The 18660-nt window shown below is 39.3% G+C and overlaps 1 protein-coding gene across 5 annotated transcripts in view; it reads right to left on the minus strand.

Moving 5' to 3' along the window:
• The window catches only part of C6H1orf21 (chromosome 6 C1orf21 homolog), a 215420-nt gene that overhangs the window by 97475 nt on the left and 99285 nt on the right, over positions 1 to 18660 (minus strand). For all 5 annotated transcript variants that reach the window (XM_072830914.1, XM_072830910.1, XM_072830911.1 and 2 more), the window contains one exon: positions 4349 to 4443. In XM_072830914.1, the coding sequence (XP_072687015.1) occupies positions 4349 to 4443 (95 nt within the window). The remainder of the gene's footprint in view (positions 1 to 4348; positions 4444 to 18660) is intronic.

An 18660-nucleotide genomic window follows, 5' to 3' on the forward strand; every position in this document is an offset into this window, starting at 1 on the left:
AATACATAAATGACTAACATACAAAAGATTCATTATCACCCTCAGAAAACCAGCACAATCTCCTCCACCCATAGAAACTGCAGCCAAAGGGCTAGAGCAACTAGAGATCTAAATACTACTGAGCAACTACTAGGTGTCAACTACTGTGACATACAGGTCCAACTACTCTTCATTCATTTATTCATTCATTCCTCCATTCCAGCAAAAAAATATATATACTCTGAACACCTAATGTGTTCCAGGGAGTGATCCTGAGCTCCACACCCTCATGTTTGTCCTTTGCTAGATTCCTCTACACAGATGTTCTCCAAATTCCTATAGCTTTGCTTACTCAAAACCAACCTCTACATTCACAATGTACCTTAGATTATTATAGCCATTCAGGTCATATGCCTTCTTCTATCGGCTACCAGAAAGTGAGCTCTCTTGGGTGAGATATATATCTGATGCACCTCTTGTATCGTCCAAAGCACAGAGTCTAAGGACCCTGGTGGTAGAGGCATTCTCTTACTTTTTTGTGTGATCAGTGGCTTAACTTTCTCTCATGCAAACTACAATGTGATATTTTTAAGGGTGGGCAAGAATGAATAACGAATGAACGACAGGGAGGAAAGGAACAAACATCTTATATCTTTATCAAACCCAATCTTCCTAAGTGATTTTCCCACTTTGTTGAGGTCACTATTTATTCTCACATTCATCAGTTGCCACTGGCATTACACGATCTTGATTATTCTCTCTTCTTTTAACATCTATTATAAGCTGTCAAATCTTGCTTCAACTACAACTTTATCCAAATCTTTTCTGTTTTCTCTGCCACCACTTTGCTTTCAGGCTCACTGTCTCTTGCAAAAAGCTATTATAAATGATCTCCAACAGGGGCTCCCCACCCTAATCCATATGACACCCACTGCTGCCATGTAAACTTTCCTGATTCATAATCTCATTCTGTCAATCTTTGCTTGAAACCTTCAAAGGCTCCCTATGATCCATGGGATTCATTTCAGACTCTCAGCTGGACATCAAGGCTCTATAGAATATCCTATCCACATTTTGATTATAATTTCCCACTGCTATCCTACCGACACTTTCTCCTCCTCCCACCCACTCCTCAATCAAACAGGATTACATGTCTTTCATTAAATACACCTTGCATTTCCAGCTCCATCACTTCTGCCTGGGACAACCTTACACTTGCTCTTTTGTGAAATAGGTCCTGACACCCAAATAGCCAAGATCTCTGCCTCCTTTGATATCAGCCGCACTTTGTAATGCCTTCTTAGAATCAATTTTGCTTGTTTGATTTATGTATTTACTTATGTATTTAATCCTGTTTTATTCATAGTCATTTGGTATTTAACTTGTTTACTACCATGAGGCACCTTCAGGTAAGGGTCAGTGGTTTCCTTATTTTGTATTTTTCTGCAGTCTAGTACAGAGCCTTGTACCTAGAAGCAATTAATAAAATATTTGTGGGAACTGAACTGTTCTCTAAACTTTGCTGTAAGCTCATTGAGGACAGTGACTTTAAGTATTGCTGAGCCTCTTGATACAAATAAGGGCCTTGTATGTAATAGGTGATCAAAACATATTTGTTTAAATAACTTTGTAGTTCCCAAGAAAGATTTTTCAAAATATGTGAATACTAGCATTAACCTAAATGACTCATTTAGAAACTTCTCACCAGTTAACATAAAAAAAGGGGAAAGGAACGATGACTCTAACATTCTTTTCCTTTCGTTTTATATGATAATACCTAACTCTTACTAGGTGTTTATCATATGCCAGGTTTTGTACTCCAGGTCTTATAATGTTCATCTTATGTAGTTCTCACCACAGCCCCAGGAGGCACTCTTTCCCCACTTGATGGGCAGGAGGGGCAGAGAAGTGAAGTAACTTGACCCCACCGTGAGCAAGTGGCAGAGCTGAGATTTGAACCCAGGCAGTTTTCTGTCTCTAGAGCCCACAACTGTCACCATCATGCCACACTATCTGGATTGAGTTTGCTGAGCCTCTTAATCTTAACAGTTTGAGTAAAAAGAAGAAAAGAAAAAAAAAACCCTTCTAAAAATACCAAAACAAGGGATCCCTGGGTGGCGCAGCGGTTTGGCGCCTGCCTTTGGCCCAGGACGCGATCCTGGAGACCCGGGATCGAATCCCACATCGGGCTCCCGGTGCATGGAGCCTGCTTCTCCCTCTGCCTGTGTCTCTGCCTCTCTCTCTCTCTCTCACTGTGTGCCTATCATAAATAAATAAAAAAATAAAATAAAATAAATAAAAATTTAAAAATACCAAAACAAGAACTTCTTGTCTTTTAGATTATTTTAATGGATGGAAAAATAAAGAATTGTTAAACCTATTTCATCCACCTCAATGTAAGCTTCAAATTTAGGAGGCTATTAGTTTTCTCAAACAACATGCATAGTTGATTATGTATCCCAAAGGATGGGTCAGATGACAAAGATAATATACTATCAGATAAATGAAAAATCACTTCATTTTGGAAAGCTGTGTAGAAATCTCAGAATCAAAGATAATCACTTACTCCCCAACCTCCAGGCAAGTCTGCACATACTTTAAAAATGCCTGTTGGTGGTCTGGACTGATTGGTTGGCAGAAAAGGGGAGTGGGGCTGTCACAGATAGTCTAAGAGTAAAATAAAACAAAACAACAACAACAACAAAAAACCCCAAACCAGAAATTTCTCTCTTTTTGAATTTTTATTCAGTCTGCAAAGAAAAGCACTAGTGCCAGTTCTGGCCAAGTTCTGGAAAAGAATATACTGGCACTGAGGAGTTGAGAGACTGAGAAATTAGAAAGAAGGTAAAAGGTGTATCAGCTTTAAATATGATGAGGGCAAATTGAAGAAAAACTCACATGCTGTAAGATACAGGATTTCAGAGATATAAGTATGCAAAGTAGGGATAGATTCTATTTTTAGATCCAAGGAACAGCCACTACTAGCCTGAACACCAGTGTCTCTTTAGTTTCCAATGGAAATATTAAAGATGAGATTTATAACTCAAGCTGAAATTATACCAAGCAAGGACAAAGTCTGATTTTCAGTAAAATGAAGTAGAAAAATACCAACTGATGCTTCAACTCCTTGGACCTTCTATTTATCTATTCAAAGTTAAAAAAAATTGATGTAAAAAATTGGATCATAGTAACTCCCACTACTAGTCATAGATGTTGTTTTCTAGATTTAAGTGCTAATGTTAAAATATACCATAGGTGATCTCTGAGACTCAAGCAACACCTTAAATCTAAGTCCCATTTATAAAGCAATATTTTATTACAGAGTATTTTCACTCTTTTACAATGATCTAAAATAGTCAGTTGCTGGTCACTTCAGTGTTTCAAAGTATAGTTCAGACGTTCGGAAAAGAACAGAGGAGAATGAATTAGTCCATTATGTTCATTAAAGTATCATGGAAAATGACAGCCTGAAACTCATGAGCACTGGCCAACTCCCTCTGCTGTAGCAGAAATCATAAAAACAAAAACAAAGCACATAATGGAAAAAAAAGAGTTTAAGTCAGGTGAAAACACTTTATGACGTTTCAAGCTTCTTAAAAATACATCCACTCAAATGTGAAAGCATAGCAAATAATTAATCCCAAAATAAGATATAAAAACAATTTTGCTTGCACACAACTGAATAAATGCACATTCTTAATGGTCTGTAACGTCTTTTAAGAAATCAGCTAATATGGCATTAACTAAATGTTTTCATAGAGATGGAACATTAAGGTGTAATATGCATACTGATTCATATGAAACAAAGGGCTTCCTAACTTTCTGTTTCAGATCATTGCTATTCTCACATTCACTCAGAAGCCTCAATCCCTTTAACACTGTGAATGTGAAGTAGGGACTATTTTTATAGAGATCTAACTTAAAAGTGCATCATTTTCCTCTCAAAGGCAACTTTATCAACAACACTCCATGAAGAGTAATGAAGCTTAGCTGTTCATTCTAACTGGGTAAGAAGAGTTAAAAACGTGGAGAAAAAGAAAAAAATATATTGGTTTCCCCCCCCACACACCATAAATCTCAATACTCCTTCATGCTTTCTACTTTAAATTTAACCATTTTAAGATGTTAATAATTTTGCAATATTTCCCCCTGGAGCATTCTCTATCAAGATTAAAGAGGGGCTTATTCAGAAACAAACAGGATACAGGAATGAGCATGCCGCTTCCAGGCAAGCTATGAATAGCAATAGCATTTTCAAGAAATCTTGTGCCAATGTGTAAGTTACAGTTTAAACATGCAGTGCAGATTTTATTACAATTGTCACCAGTGTCACCAAAATTCATTGTTATTTGAGAAATTCAATTCTTACCAAGTTTTCTTGGTTCCTGGCTGCTATTTTCTGCTCCTCTTCTGCCCCATTTTTCATGTATTTGACCTCTTCCACCGGTTTGATCCTATACTCATCTGAGCACCAAAAAAAGAAAAGACATTTTATAACTTTTTCACAATGGTAGAAAACTGTCAGTGAAAAAAATCCAATAGCATCATCAGTTGGAGCCTTTTCCCTGCAGCCTTTATCTGTGGTTCATTTGAAACAATCTGGAATATGTTTAACCAGCCTTTTTTTAGGAGGTGCTCTCCTCTGCCCACTGGGAAGAGCTCAGCACCATGAAGGCAGCTAATGAATGTGGCATTGCCTGGTCCTTTCACAGAAAGCAAATGGTGGCAGAGGCAACACAGGTCATCCCTCTCTAAAGACTATCTGGAATCTATACATACCAAGGCATACCACATAATGGTCTAAGGAAGTTTTTCTCCATGAGAACACTAGTTCAAAATGCCTCTGGCAGCAACTTTCAGCAGTATGTTCACACCTTAATTTCCCTCTTTTGGAAAAACAAGGTATTGTTTACAATTAAAGAGTTTAGTTGATCAAAAAATAGATACAAACAATAGGGAATTAAAATTTTCCTATTTGTGATCCCCATATTAAATGTGGAATAGTCTGCATTTACTTCATATGCTAACACACACACACCACACACACTTCAGTCTCTGTAAAGTCACATGCATGAAGAGCCACAGTATCTAATGGATCTAATAGATATATCCCTCGAGGTAATGGGATCTAGACTTCATAACAGCCAGAGAGAGAGAGAGAGAGTACAGTAAATCTCAGTATCAATACACATCACAGGACGAACTCTGGAGAATGTGTAGCACAAGCTCCTCTCCAGGGTAGCAGTTTGGTAATGACGATGATGTTTTCGTCAGAGTCCTGTCAACAGGTAATGACTTGGGAGCCCAAAGGTCCAAATAGGTGTGACTTCAAGTCATCTTTAATCTAATTTGTTGGGAAAAAAAATCACTGAAATTGTGCAAGTGGAAAAATTCACCCATCAACACATTGACAGCTGCCTAGATATGGCATGGAATAATGCCTATGCTGGTCTACCTGAAAGACGCTTATCGCTAAGAAAGTGTGTATTTCAGTTCAGGAAGTTGTAATGTATTTTCTTACTGCTTGTGATGAATTTGGTACAATGACTAAGTATATAACTTCCTGCCTTATTATTTTAATAATACTATTTTCTATCTAGTTTCAGGTTTCTCATACTACCCCTTAACACACTACCCCAAAGATGTTAGCTAAAGTAACATCTTGCCAAGTAATTATACTGTTCAAATATTTTTCAAAATCATCCTTATGAAAGTAGTACATGAAAGCATGTATCTGAATGAGACTCCATGTTCATGGCTAAGCCATTGTTTTTTCCACCTGACAAATTCAAGGTAGTTATTGATTCTACTTCTTTCTAAAGAAATTAGAAAGACCGGTGTGAGGATACAGTAATGAGCCTTCAGGAATACCGAGTCCTAAATGTTAATCAGTGGACTCGGATCCGCAATCGCAACACACAAGAATTTCACATTCCAATTTAGTAGTAAGAGGAAAAAAATGAAAGTAAATTAACAAAACAGACACATTTAATTAAGGATTACTTACTCAGAAGTTAGAAAAGCACTTGTTAATTACCAAAAGAAAAAAAAAAGGACATTGACAAATATGCCTTCAGTACAATTACGCAGAGATAAAATAAAGGTAAAAAATGAAAGAGATAACCTCTCTAATTTCAGTTTGGGACATTAATATTTGTAAAACATAGTTCATTTGGATAAATACTAACATTTCACTTGACTAAAATGTGATCTTAATTACTTATGATTCTGATTATTTAAATATAAATCTTACACACACACACACACAAGTTTTTAAACATAATTTTGGTGGATTTCTATGACTGTAGGATCCTAGTCCTCAGATGAGATGAGGAAAGCACATTTTAGGACCTAAGGAGAGACCTTCTGAAAGATGGTACTTTGCCCACTGCACAGCAAAGGATTTGTCCTAGAGAAGATTCATCCTTGCCTCGCCCCCATCCTCTCCATCCACCGAGGCACAGCCCACTGTCTCTGGGCAGTCTAGCAATAGTCAGTCTTCATTTGCTTTTTTTACCCTCCAGGACAAAATGAATTGAAAGTAATAGACAAACTATTAATATTTTTCCTACTATTTTTCTTCAATGAAATGGGAAAGCCGCTGGCAACTTGACTTTCAAAGCAGTATTATCCCAAACACAGGCTTTTTTTTAAACATCAAGGCAGAATCATCACCAGTTCAGAAAGAGAATAGGTTTTAGTGTGTCATTAACAAACCATGGCTGGCTGACAATGCAGGATACAAAGAAAGAAAAAACAAACAGGCACAACTACAAAGCCAGGCCTATCATTATTACTTACACAACACACTGAATAAAATCCGTTGTGGTATAAAACAAAGAAAGCCAGCAAGACCCTTAGATAAAACCACAATTCGTACAAAGGAAATACTTAAAAAATGGTCTGTTAAATTTCTCAAAGGCTGGTGCTAGGATTGAAGATGTCCATCTGGAAACAGACAACTCATCAACAAATGTGTCACACATTTCCATGGCGATGCAGCCGTCAGGAACGGCACCCGCCAACAAGCCTCTGTGCAGACGAATGGAGCATTTCGGGTTCTGACAGTGAAACAGCCAGACAAAAATCCAGTTTTCCTTTTGTTTAAGGCACAGGGGAATCAATGTGGGACTCTGGGCCCCCTTAATCAAGCCCCACACTGGAGGCAATTAGCACAGCCACCGATATAAGCCGGCGAATCCTGGCAGCAGAACAATGTGCCAACTTGATTAAGAGGAGGGAGAAGCAGGACCATCTTCCTCTGGCTCCCTCACACCTGTTCACAATTTTTCTTTTCTTCCTGTTGATCTTGTCAGGTGGCCTATTAAAATGCACGTCAGGAACAGTAGGCTGACACCCCATTCCAAATCTGCTCCCCCTTCTCTCTATGTAAACAGTCGCAAGCTGTGCTAGTCAAAATAGATCTGGGGTAAGAGCAATGCGTTGGTGATATTTTTAGCATTTTATGCCCCAGCTTACATCAGAGGGGGGCTGGATTGTTTCTGTGGTGGCTCCATCATGCAGACACACAGTTTCCCACCAAACCTCTGGGCTTCATTTTGATGTATTGTAATATATATATATATTATATTGCAATATATATATATATTGGATATATGTGTTGTATACATATATAATCTTACGTTTTTAGAACTTGGAAGAAATTAGTTGGCTGCACATACTTTAGGTAGTACGGACTCACCCCATTTTCTGGATCCTGTCAATTCTTCTATTATCAACAACTCACTGGCCCTATCTCAGTTTTCCTAAGCTTTGCTGCTATAAGGTTACCTTTATAATCAATGGCACTGGCTTTAAAATGGGCCAGTTGGATGGAGGTAAGTGCTGGCATGAGTTTATAATGCCAGAATTATTTTTTTTTTAAAGTTAACAGCTTTCACAAATGTATTCAGTAGATAGGGAAGGAAGAAAAGCAGAATGCTATATATGCTACTCTCTCTGGTAAAAAGGGATCTTACAGTTATTCGCTAAAATGGTGAAATTTGCATCTACTTTCATACCTTCTTACCCAGTGTTTTTCTGATCAATGACATATATGTGATAAAAATTTTTTCCAAGGCTGTTCCAATCTCAAGAATTTTGTGCTAATGTCCTCATATTAAAAATGTCCAACATTGGGGGGCACCTGGGTGGCTCAGTGGTTGGGCATCTGCCTTTGGCTCAGGTCATGATCCCAGGGTCCTGGGGTCAAGTCCTGCATTGGGCTCCCCACAAGGAGTCTGCTTCTCCCTCTGTCTATGTCTCTGCCTCTCTGTGTGTCCCTTATGAATAAATAAAATCTTAAAAATGTCCAACATCTTGACACCTTTATTAAATGCTCTTGATTGCCTCTTTATCCAGAATTTGCATGAAGATTCTTTGGTAGACAATTATGATATGATATGCTCCGGAAATATGCGAGCTTGGGAAAGGCATTACAAGAAGTGTTTACAAACATAAGCCATTGAAAAGAAAAAACTATACTAAGCTTATGGCATACACTTGTTCCTCTTGGGTGCCTTCCTTTGAACATCCTGTCTCCCAAGCTAACTAAATTTGAGCCTTAATATTCTGAATACAAATTCTTGCCTAGGATCTTTATTTCCTTACTTGGCAGGAGTTTTTCAAGAAGTAAATATTCATAATGGCTAAAAGCTTGGCCTGTAGAGCTGGAATACCTAACCATATGACCTTGGACAAGTTGCTTATCCTTTCTGTGCCCTGATTTCTTCACTGGTAAAATGAGAATATCTATGGTACATAATCTCACACACAGAGTCACCTGAATTAATACATGAAAACAGCGCCTAGTCTATAGTATATGTTCAATAAATGTTAGCTGCTGCTTTAGAAAGCTCTGCTAGTTCTACAGGGAATATTATTCCTAATGTACAAAATCCATCAGGATATAAAAAGAAAAGGGATAACATAAACATCAGTAATTAACCAAAATTGTTAATTAACTACATTAACAAATGAGAAGAGGAAGTGAGAAGGGGATTTATCATCCATAATAAGCCTTTAATATTTTTTTGGCCATGTACATAGATTACTTTAATCAAAATACTAACTCAAGTACTGTATTACTTTAGTTAGAATGATTTTAAAATAATAAACAGCTTCTATAACTAAGAAAAGTGACCATTATTTAAGTGAAACCAGGGGTACAACAAAATGATGTTCCTCTATCTTTCTTTATATCCTTACTCAATAACTGCTATTTGCACAGCCTAGGTGTAGCCTACCTTGAGGGTCAAGAGTGAACAAGTGAGGGCCAATTCAGAAGAGGCAGGAATATAAAAAATAGTGAAAGGGATTAAAGGGGAAAGGAGAGAAAATGAGTGGGAAATATCAGTGAGGGTGACAGATCATGAGAGACTCCTAACTCTGGGAAATGAACAAGGGGTAGTGGAAGGGAGGTGGGCGGGGGGCTGGGGTGACTGGGTGATGGGCACTGAGGGGGCACTTGACAGGATGAGCACTGGGTGTTACACTGTATGTTGGCAAATCAAACTCCAATAAAAGAATATACAAAAAAAAAAATAAATCTTTGACAGAAAAAAAAGAGGCAGAATGACTGTTCTAGAGCAAGAAGAGTAGAGGCAGCTCTAAATGAATGAATGAATGAATGAATGAATGAACAAACAAACAAACAAATAAATAAATAGAAAATGCAATTACGGAAGGAAAACCCTTTTCTGGAAGGGCAAAGAGGCAGGACTCTCTGAAGCTCCAAACCAAAGATGGGTAGATGGTCAGTTGCATTGGGAAATTGTGGCTTCTCACTCTGGAAGACTCCAGCTCATCCATCAGCTGTTTCTGCTTCCAATGGTTTCATTCAACAAATAGCATTTAATATTTGCTGTCTGCTAAGTAAGCCCTGGTCTTTCTCAGGGACTCATCAGGAACAGTTCATTATGTAGACTGTGTGCCTGCACTGTTACTCCAAGTGTCTGGCACACAGGAGGAGTTTAATAAAGCCTTTTTCCAAAAAAAGGAAAAAAGCAGAGAGCTGACTTTAGTTCATATATGAATCAGTATTTCTCCTTATCCATGAGTGCTTCAGTCCTGTTTGTTTCGGGGGGTCCTTTTTTTTCTTTTTCTTGCTAGATTCTCCAAGGAATAAAAAGCATCTCTAAAAGAAAAAAAAAAAATCCCATTCTTTGCAAATCTTTTTTGCATACAAATGTAATGGGTGTGAAAATGCTCTTTTCAAGTCCATCTTTGGTCTATGGATGCCCTCAAATTGACATTCTCAGCTGAACTATACAGGCACACCACAGAGATAATGTGGGTTCAGTTCCAGACCGCTGTAATAAAGCAAACATCGCAATAAAGTGAGTCAAATAAATGTTTTGGTTTCCCACTAGGTATAGATTGTTTACACTATATTGCCGTCTATTAAGTATGCAATAGCATTATAGCTAAAAAAAATCCAAACAGATATCTTAATTGAAAAATACTTTATTGCTACCTGTAACATTTTCTGCTAGGCTCAAGGAGTAGCAGGGAAGTAACAAGACTTTTCAATTTTAGAAATGATTAAGGAAGAGTAAGTTTAGATCACTTGCCAAAATAGCAATCAATATATTTCCTACAATTTGACTTCTAGGGCCCTAACGTAAAGAAACTGGATCCCAAAGATTACAGGTGAGGTCCATATTCAGGTGGAGATCAAAGAAGTCCATCTGGAGGACCAAAAGTGACAAATCTGGACTGAACAAACTTTTTTTTTTTTTTTAAGGGGTTATTTTGTGGGTGCCTGGGTGGCTCAGTTGTTAAGCATCTGCCTTGGGGTGGTCATGATCTCAGGGTCCTGCAATCAAGCCCCTGTGATCGAGCCCCACACTGGGCTCTCTGCTCATCAGGGAGTCTGCTTCTCCCTCTCCCTCTGCTCCTCCCCCTGCTCATTCTCTCTCTTGCTCACTCTCAAATAAATTAATTTAATTAAATTAAAATAAATAAAAGGGCTATTTTGAAGATTATGATTCGGACTTTGAAGGCACTACAGTGACTGGCAGTGAGTGGAAGGAATCACATGTAAAATTCCTTAAATATTTAGTGACTTAAAAAATAATAAATAAAAATAAAAATACTCTATTGCTAAAAAATGCTATCATCTGAGCTTTTTAGCAAGTCATAATCTTTTTATTAGTGAACCTGGATGTTGATGGTTGGTGACTGATCAGGGTGGGGGTTGCTGAACTCTGAGGTGGCTCAAGCAATTTCTTAAAATAAGACAGCAGTGAAGACTGCATATCAACTGAATCTTCCTTTGGAGAACAATTTCTCTATAGCACGCAATGCTGTTTGACAGCATTTTAACCACAGGAGAACTTTCAAAACGGGAGTCGATTTCTCCAACCTTGCCATTGCTTTATCAACTAAGGTTATATAATATTCTATCTATCTATCTATCTATCTATCTATCTATCTATCTATCTATCTATCTATCTTTTAACATTTCAAGAGTCTTCATAGCATCTTCACCAGGAGTAGATTCCATCTCAAGAAACCACTTTCTTTGCTTATCCATAAGAAGCAGCTCCTCATCCACTCAAGTCTGACCATGAGTTTGAAGCAATTCAGTCCCATCCTCTGGTTCCATTTCTAATTCTCATTATCTTGCTATTTCTACTACATCTGCAGTTACTTCCTCCTCTGAAGTTTTTAAGCCCCACTAAGTCATCCATGAGGGTTAAAATCACTTCTTCAAACTTCTGTTTGTGTTGGTGTTTGGACTTCTTCCCATGAATCATGAATGTTCTTAATGGCATCTAGTATGGGGAATCCTTTCCAGAAGGCTTTCAACTTATTTTTTCCAGATCCATCAGAAAAATTACCAATCTATGGCAATTATAGCCTTACAAAATGTATTCCTTAAATAAGAAGACCTGAAAGTCAAAATTATTCTTTGTTCCACATACTGCAGAGTAGATGTTGTGTTAGCTGGCATAAAAACAACATTTCATCTCATTTTATGTCTCCATTAGAGCTCCTGGGTGAGCAGGTGTATTGCTAATGAGTGGTAATATTTTGGGGGAAAAAGAAAACACTTTTTTTTTTTCCTGAGCAGATCTCAACAATGGGCTTAAAGTACTCAGTAAACCATGTTGTAAACAGATGTGCTGTCATCCAAGATTTGCTGTTCCATTTCTAGAGCACGGGCTGAGTGTATTTAGCATAGTTCAGAAGAGCCGAGGATTTTCAGAATGGGAAATGAGCATTGGCTTCAACTTCAAGTCACCAGCTGCATGATCCCCTAACAAGAGAGTGAGCCTGTCCTTGGAAGCTTTGAAGCCAGGCACTGACTTCTCCTCTCTAGCTATGAATGTCCTGGGTGGCATCCAGAAGGCTGTCACATCTATATTAGAAATTGTTTAGCGTAGCCACCTTCATTATCACAGCTAGGTCTTCTGGATGACTTGCTGCAGCTTTAGTATCAGCACCTGTTGCCTCACCTTGCACTTTTATGTTACAGAGATGGTTTCTCTCCTTAAACCTCATGCACTAACTTCTGCTAGCTTCCAACTTTTCTTCTGCAGCTCCCTGAGCCTTCATAGAATGGAAGAGAGATAGAGCCTTGCTCTGGATTAGGCTCTGGCTTAAGAGAAAGTTATGGCTAGTCTGATCTTCTATGCAAACCACTCAAACTTTCGCCATCTCAGCAATAAGGTTGCTTCACTCTCTTATTGTTTGTATGTTCACTGGAACATAGCACTTTTAACATCTTTCAAGAACTTTTCCTTCACATTCACAATGTGGCTATTTGGTGCAACAGGCCTAGCTTTAGGCCTATCTTAGCTTTTGACATGCCTTCCTCCCTAAACTCAAGTATTTTTAGCTTTTAATTTCAAGTGAGAGATGTGTGACTCTTCCTTTCACTTGAAGACTTAGAGGCCATTGTTGGGATATCCACTGCCCTGCTTTCAATATTGTGTCTCGGGGGTTAGAGAGGCCCAAGGAGAAGGAGAGAGATAGGGGAACGCCCGGTCAATGAAGCAGTCAGAACACACACAACATTTACCAATAACATCCCCATCATACATGGGTGCAGCTTGTGGTGCCCCAAACAATTACAAATAGTAACATCAAAGACCCCTGATCACAGATCATCATACTATTGATAAGCATAATACTAGTGAAAAGGTTTGAAATTTTGAGAGAATTACCAAAATGTGACACAGAGACATGAAATGAGCAAATGTTGGAAAAATGGTACGGACAGACTTGCTCAATGCAGGGTTGCCACAAAACCTTTGATTTGTTTAAAAAAAAAAAAAAAAAAAAAGGCAGCATCTGCGAAGTGCAATAAAGGAGAGCACAATAAAATGAAGTATGCCTGTATAGCTGGGCTATGCTTTTGAACTTGTCTCATCTCTCCTATCATGCTCATCTTAAAATAAATTTTGTGTTTCTTATTTTGGCAGCAATAGGTCAGTGCCTGATATCCGCTGGATTGAACAGAATTTTGTTACGGAGGCATTAAAGAGCAGACAATGGTGAAAGCTTCGATGACTACAGCATATGTAACCCTGGTTCACGTCTAAACTCTCCTCATCTTGAAAGCTTGTATGGAGAACTGCAATGTTCTGGGTTCTGTGACAAGCAATACAGGGGTTATGGAGGAGGCTGGGAGTGCCCAAGGAAAACCAACTGTCTGGAGGGGAAGGCTCATGCTCTGAGCACCCCTCCGCTATCTGGAGCACATTCCTCCACACACACAGACTGACCACATTCCACTCGGACACTGCCTACACTGCTAATTCTAAAGCTGGAACAATCTTAGACAAAGCAGAGACTTGTTTGAAGGAGCTCACAGACGATTATCAATTCTTTGAGTCAGGCAGGCCCTTAGTGATTAATTACTGTACCTTGCTTGGTAGAAAGTGATTTCGCCCTTTCCAATGTAATAGTTATTATTAAGCAATTTCTAGGGTAATTATAAACTGCCCATTCTAAATGTTTTGAACATTTCAAAACAGGGCTTTGGTACATTTTAATATAAAACACTCTTGGTTTTTTTTAGAATATGCCTCAAATCAACCTAATAAAGGAAAAGTGATTTCAAATTGAGATTGTTTGATACATTTTAATAATCTAAAAATAGAAGTTGTTCAAAAATAACAAGCAAGAAAATTACACTTTTAGACTTCATATGTGTAGAGATTAGACACAGAGAGGTCTGGCCCGGGGGGGTTTCTACTAGAGGAAGTATGAAGATTGTACATATCCCCCATTATCTCAAAATCCCAAAATGTTAATGTCACAAAGACAGCAATTCTCCTATGCCTATTGCATCCTTATTCTCTAGTGAAAACTAATGCTTGCTTGTATTTGAAAACCAGAGAGAAAAGGCCTTGGGGGGTGCTGGCTCCATTTAGTCTTGCTTCAGTGGTGTAAAACTCACTTCAGCACCCCCTCGTCCATAAAGGGCACTATCCTTTTCAAAAATATGCAAGGAATTGAAACATGGAAGTGGGTACCTATATATTTATTTTAATTTGATGTTTCATAATTTACTAATGACATTGAGTGCTTTTTCCATGTGCTGATATCATTCATTTGCACTTCCGTCTACATGAAGCATCTCTTCATATCCTTTGCCCTTTTTTTTCTTATTGGAATTGTAGTGTTATTCTTACTGCCTGCTATGACCTCTCGGTAAACTACACCAATTTATGGACACACTTCTGGGCAAAAAACACCTTTTGAGCTCAGTTTGGACATGAGAAAGTGGAAGGAACTAGCTGCTTTCTATCTTTGAGTCAAGTGCTGGGTTATCCTGTGTTGCTTTTCTGTGTTTCTTTCCTTCTTTCCTTCAGCAATATTTACTGGGCACCTACTATCTGCCAAAGAACATAGCACTCAGTCCTGGGGTTATGTCTAGGAGGAGGAGGAAGCAGTCCCTGTTCTGAAGGAGCTCACAGCCTCCTCTGGGGGAGTGGGTGAGGAAGGATACAAGAAGGTAAGGAAGTAGAGTACACAGTGTCTACAGCTATGAGAAGTGCATGTATGTGGTTGTTGTGACAAAAAGGAGATAAAAAGGAGAAACCCCCCCTCCTATGCAAGGCAGAAGCCTTAGAGGAGGTGATAGATCTCAGTGGAGTCCTAAGGAGCATAGTGTGTGTGGGAAGGACAAATTCAGGCAATGAGCCAGTTAGTTCAGAGGCCAGTGAGACTATGGCAAATGGGAACTATAAGTAATTAAATATGGCCGACATGAAGAATTCTAGGATGGGCACAGAAATGTGAAGAGAAGAGTTGATAGGACCAGTCCAGGAAGATCTGATATGCAAGTCCCACTGAAGAGTCAGGCTCTATTCTGAATTGATGTGGACTCCCTCACCAGTGCCCAGCATTGAAGCCATCATTTATGTCAACTGTCTGTCCTTTGGACTGTCCTAAACCTCTCTCCTAGAGAGATCCCAACCATTTTAATCCAAGGCTTTCTGTTTTTTCTCTGAAAGAAGGTGTGGCAAAGGAAGAATGAATGTATTATCTTGAGATGGATCAGTTGGTTGAGGAAGGTTAGGAAGAACACGTAAATAAGAGCCAGAGAGATAATTCACAAAAAGTCTCAAGAGAGTGGAATCTGGGCAGCCCGGGTGGCTCAGCAGTTTAGCACCTGCCTTCGGCCCAGGGCGTGATCCTGGAGACCTGGGATCAAGTCTCACATCGGGCTCCCTGCATGGAGCCTGCTTCTCCCTTTGCCTGTGTCTCTGCCTCTTTCTCTCTCTGTGTGTCTCTCATGAATAAATAAAATCTTAAAAAAAAAAAAAAAAAAAGAGTCTATCCTGGATTCGGCTGAAGGGGAGCTGATGGGGCACTGGTGGGTATGGAGCTTAAGATGCCACATATGCTGGAATGTGTTTCCTGTCTCTTTCAATAGGAGGACGTGTTTCCTGTCTCCCCCAACATCTTTCTTTCTGGGGATGGGGAAGTATTGCAACAGTAGAGTAGAATAGGGAATGGTTGAGATGGGGATGTATAAACTCTTCTAGGGGCAAAAAAGAATGCCACTGAGTCTGATGCCAGCTCCTTTCCCTTCCATAGGACAAGAACAGATTACCAGACAACGGATGACTCCAGATGGAGCACTGGTTTCAAAGGCCTTTCTTTTCCAGACCTGCCTTTGTGACTTCCTAGCTGTGTGCCATGGAAGCAGGGTACCTCTCTTAATGAACTACATGTGCTGAGATATGTGCATAGGGTGCTTATGGTCTCTTAGCATTCTTAGGTCTTGCCCATGTCTTCGAGAGGACAAGAGGAGAGGCGCCCACAGATGTAAGGATGAGAGGGTGATAAAGCCTCTCTTACTATAGCACCCTTAATAATTAACACTCGACCTGCAGGCCTCATTCCCGAATCATTTAATCATTTCTGAGGCCAGACAACATATTTCCTTCGTTCATATGGGGTTCATTATTCAGTGACCAGGGAACTATTATCCAGTCATTAAGAGCCCCTGGACATTCATCTTCTGACAAGCTCCCACAAAAGACACACAACCAAATCCAAGTCCAGCCCGGATTCCTTTATCAATGCACACCGAGGCTTTCATATAGGAAGGGGGTTTGATTTCTACATCATGCAGTGACAATTTCCAATCAAGAAACAGAATGAGTGGTTGATGAAGATTCAGAGCCGCTTTTAGAGAGAAGGGCATGCATGGTTGTTCTGATAGCACTTTATCAGGTTTCTTAAGAGCCCTGCTCTGACTCTTCTGTAATGCTAGTTCTCCACCCACTGCTGCACTGCTGGGACTCCTGAAAAGTTGGAGGCTAGCTAATTCCTCTCTGCTATTCTTAGTGGGCCTCCTGTTAGACTAGATGAGCATTCATGATAAGAGCCTGCCCAATCATCTATCCTCTCTCCTGCTTTGATTTAATCCTCACGTCAGCTCTATGAGGCAGGAATTATACCCCCTTTCTACAGATGCAGAGATTAGCTTTCACTGCCTGGTCAAGTGGCAATGCTGGTTCAAATCCAGGTTGGTCTCAGTTGGGGCAAGACTTCTTAACCACCAAGTCAGTTATTATTTATGGGTTGTTGTTGTTGTTGTTTAACCACAAAGCACAGTAAATAACTACTTTGATAGATGATATATGAATGTATGAATGGATTCAGAAAGGATTTGGACAAATCTATGAATCACAGGGATATGAATAAAAGTTACAAAGACATCTAACCTTCTTGGAAAGTAACATCAGGAAACTACAAGTCTCTCCCTTGTCAGGAAACTTTATCCATGAGAGAATGCATCCCTGTATTCTTTCAGTGAGGGATTCATATCCAAAGTAAATGCTACATGAAAACTTCTGTTAAAATGGTGATTTGGCCACTGCTGCATTTATGAAAAGAAAACTGAGTTTTTCTCCAATATATAGTGATTACTGCAATGTCTTTACAAAAACTTGTTTTTTGAGAGATAATTTTAAGGCCTCTGCTATACTACTACAACTTTGGTATATGATCATGAAGACCTAGCAATAAATCAAGGATCTCTTCCTTCACTGAAATAAGGAGAAGGAAGAGGGAAGGGACGAGGGGGAAGGAGAAGAGGAGGAGGAGATGGCATAAGAGAGGAAGAAAGGAGAGCTATCATTTATAAGAGCCATTTTAATGTTCCAGATCCAGTTCTGAAAACCTGACATATGACAACTCATTTAATACTCACAAGGCGGGAAAAAAAAAAAAAAAAATACTCACAAGGCGGGCACCTGGGTGGCTCATGCCATAATCCTGGGGTCCTGGGTTGCAGTCCTGCATTGGGTTCCCCACAGGGAGCCTGCTTCTTCCTCTGCCTATGTTTCTACCCCACTCTCTGTGTCTCTCATGAATAAATAAATAAAATATTTTTAAAAAATACTCACAAGGGCTCTCTGAAGTAGAACCATTGATGTCTCCCTCATACTGAAAAGGAAACTGAGGCACAGAGCATTCACTCATTTAGCTGTACCACCTAGTGAGTGGTAGGCTGGGGCTAGGCCTTGACCCCAGGTGGTCTAACCCAGACCCATGCTCTCACTCAACTTTCCCACAAATGTACAGTAAAGTGAATTTCTGAAAAAAAGGGAAATTCTTTTTGTATACATAACTATTACATATTTCCACAAAAGGTCCCCTCTGCCTGAATGGAAGTCACTCTTAAGATAAGCCTTTTCCAGCCAGTCATTAAGACCTGAAGTAACACAAACAGTACACTGTTAGGGTAAACTATAAGGCAGTAACAAATATTTCTGAAGAGATAACTAACAGATTGGCTCACATGCCCTCCTTTGTATATGCAGTTGATAAAATTCCACTCATCTCAGAAGGGCCTGAAATGTGAGTTGTTTTCCTAAGGCTGGCGGTTAATTCCTGCTGATTCATTTGCAGTCAGTTAGTTCCTCACTAAGTCCAAGATCAATGGTCATGAATTTGCGGTATAGCTCTTCAGGATGAGGAATTTGAAAGTCCATTCCAGAAACTCTCTCCCATTTATTGTGGCTGTCACAGCCATCTCAGACATTGAACAATTTGTCCAACGGGTGTGTGTGTGCATATGTGTGTGTGTTTAAGGAAGAAGTACATTTTCATGTCCATTTGACTTAATTCTTTTGATTGGGTCCTGACTGCTAAAGAAAAGATTTGCAGATAATAACCAGACAGAGACTTGTATTAGCACTCAAGCCTCCT

The sequence above is a fragment of the Canis lupus genome, chromosome 6, assembly GCF_048164855.1.
Source record: "Canis lupus baileyi chromosome 6, mCanLup2.hap1, whole genome shotgun sequence".
In the NCBI taxonomy this organism is placed as follows: Eukaryota; Metazoa; Chordata; class Mammalia; order Carnivora; family Canidae; genus Canis; species Canis lupus.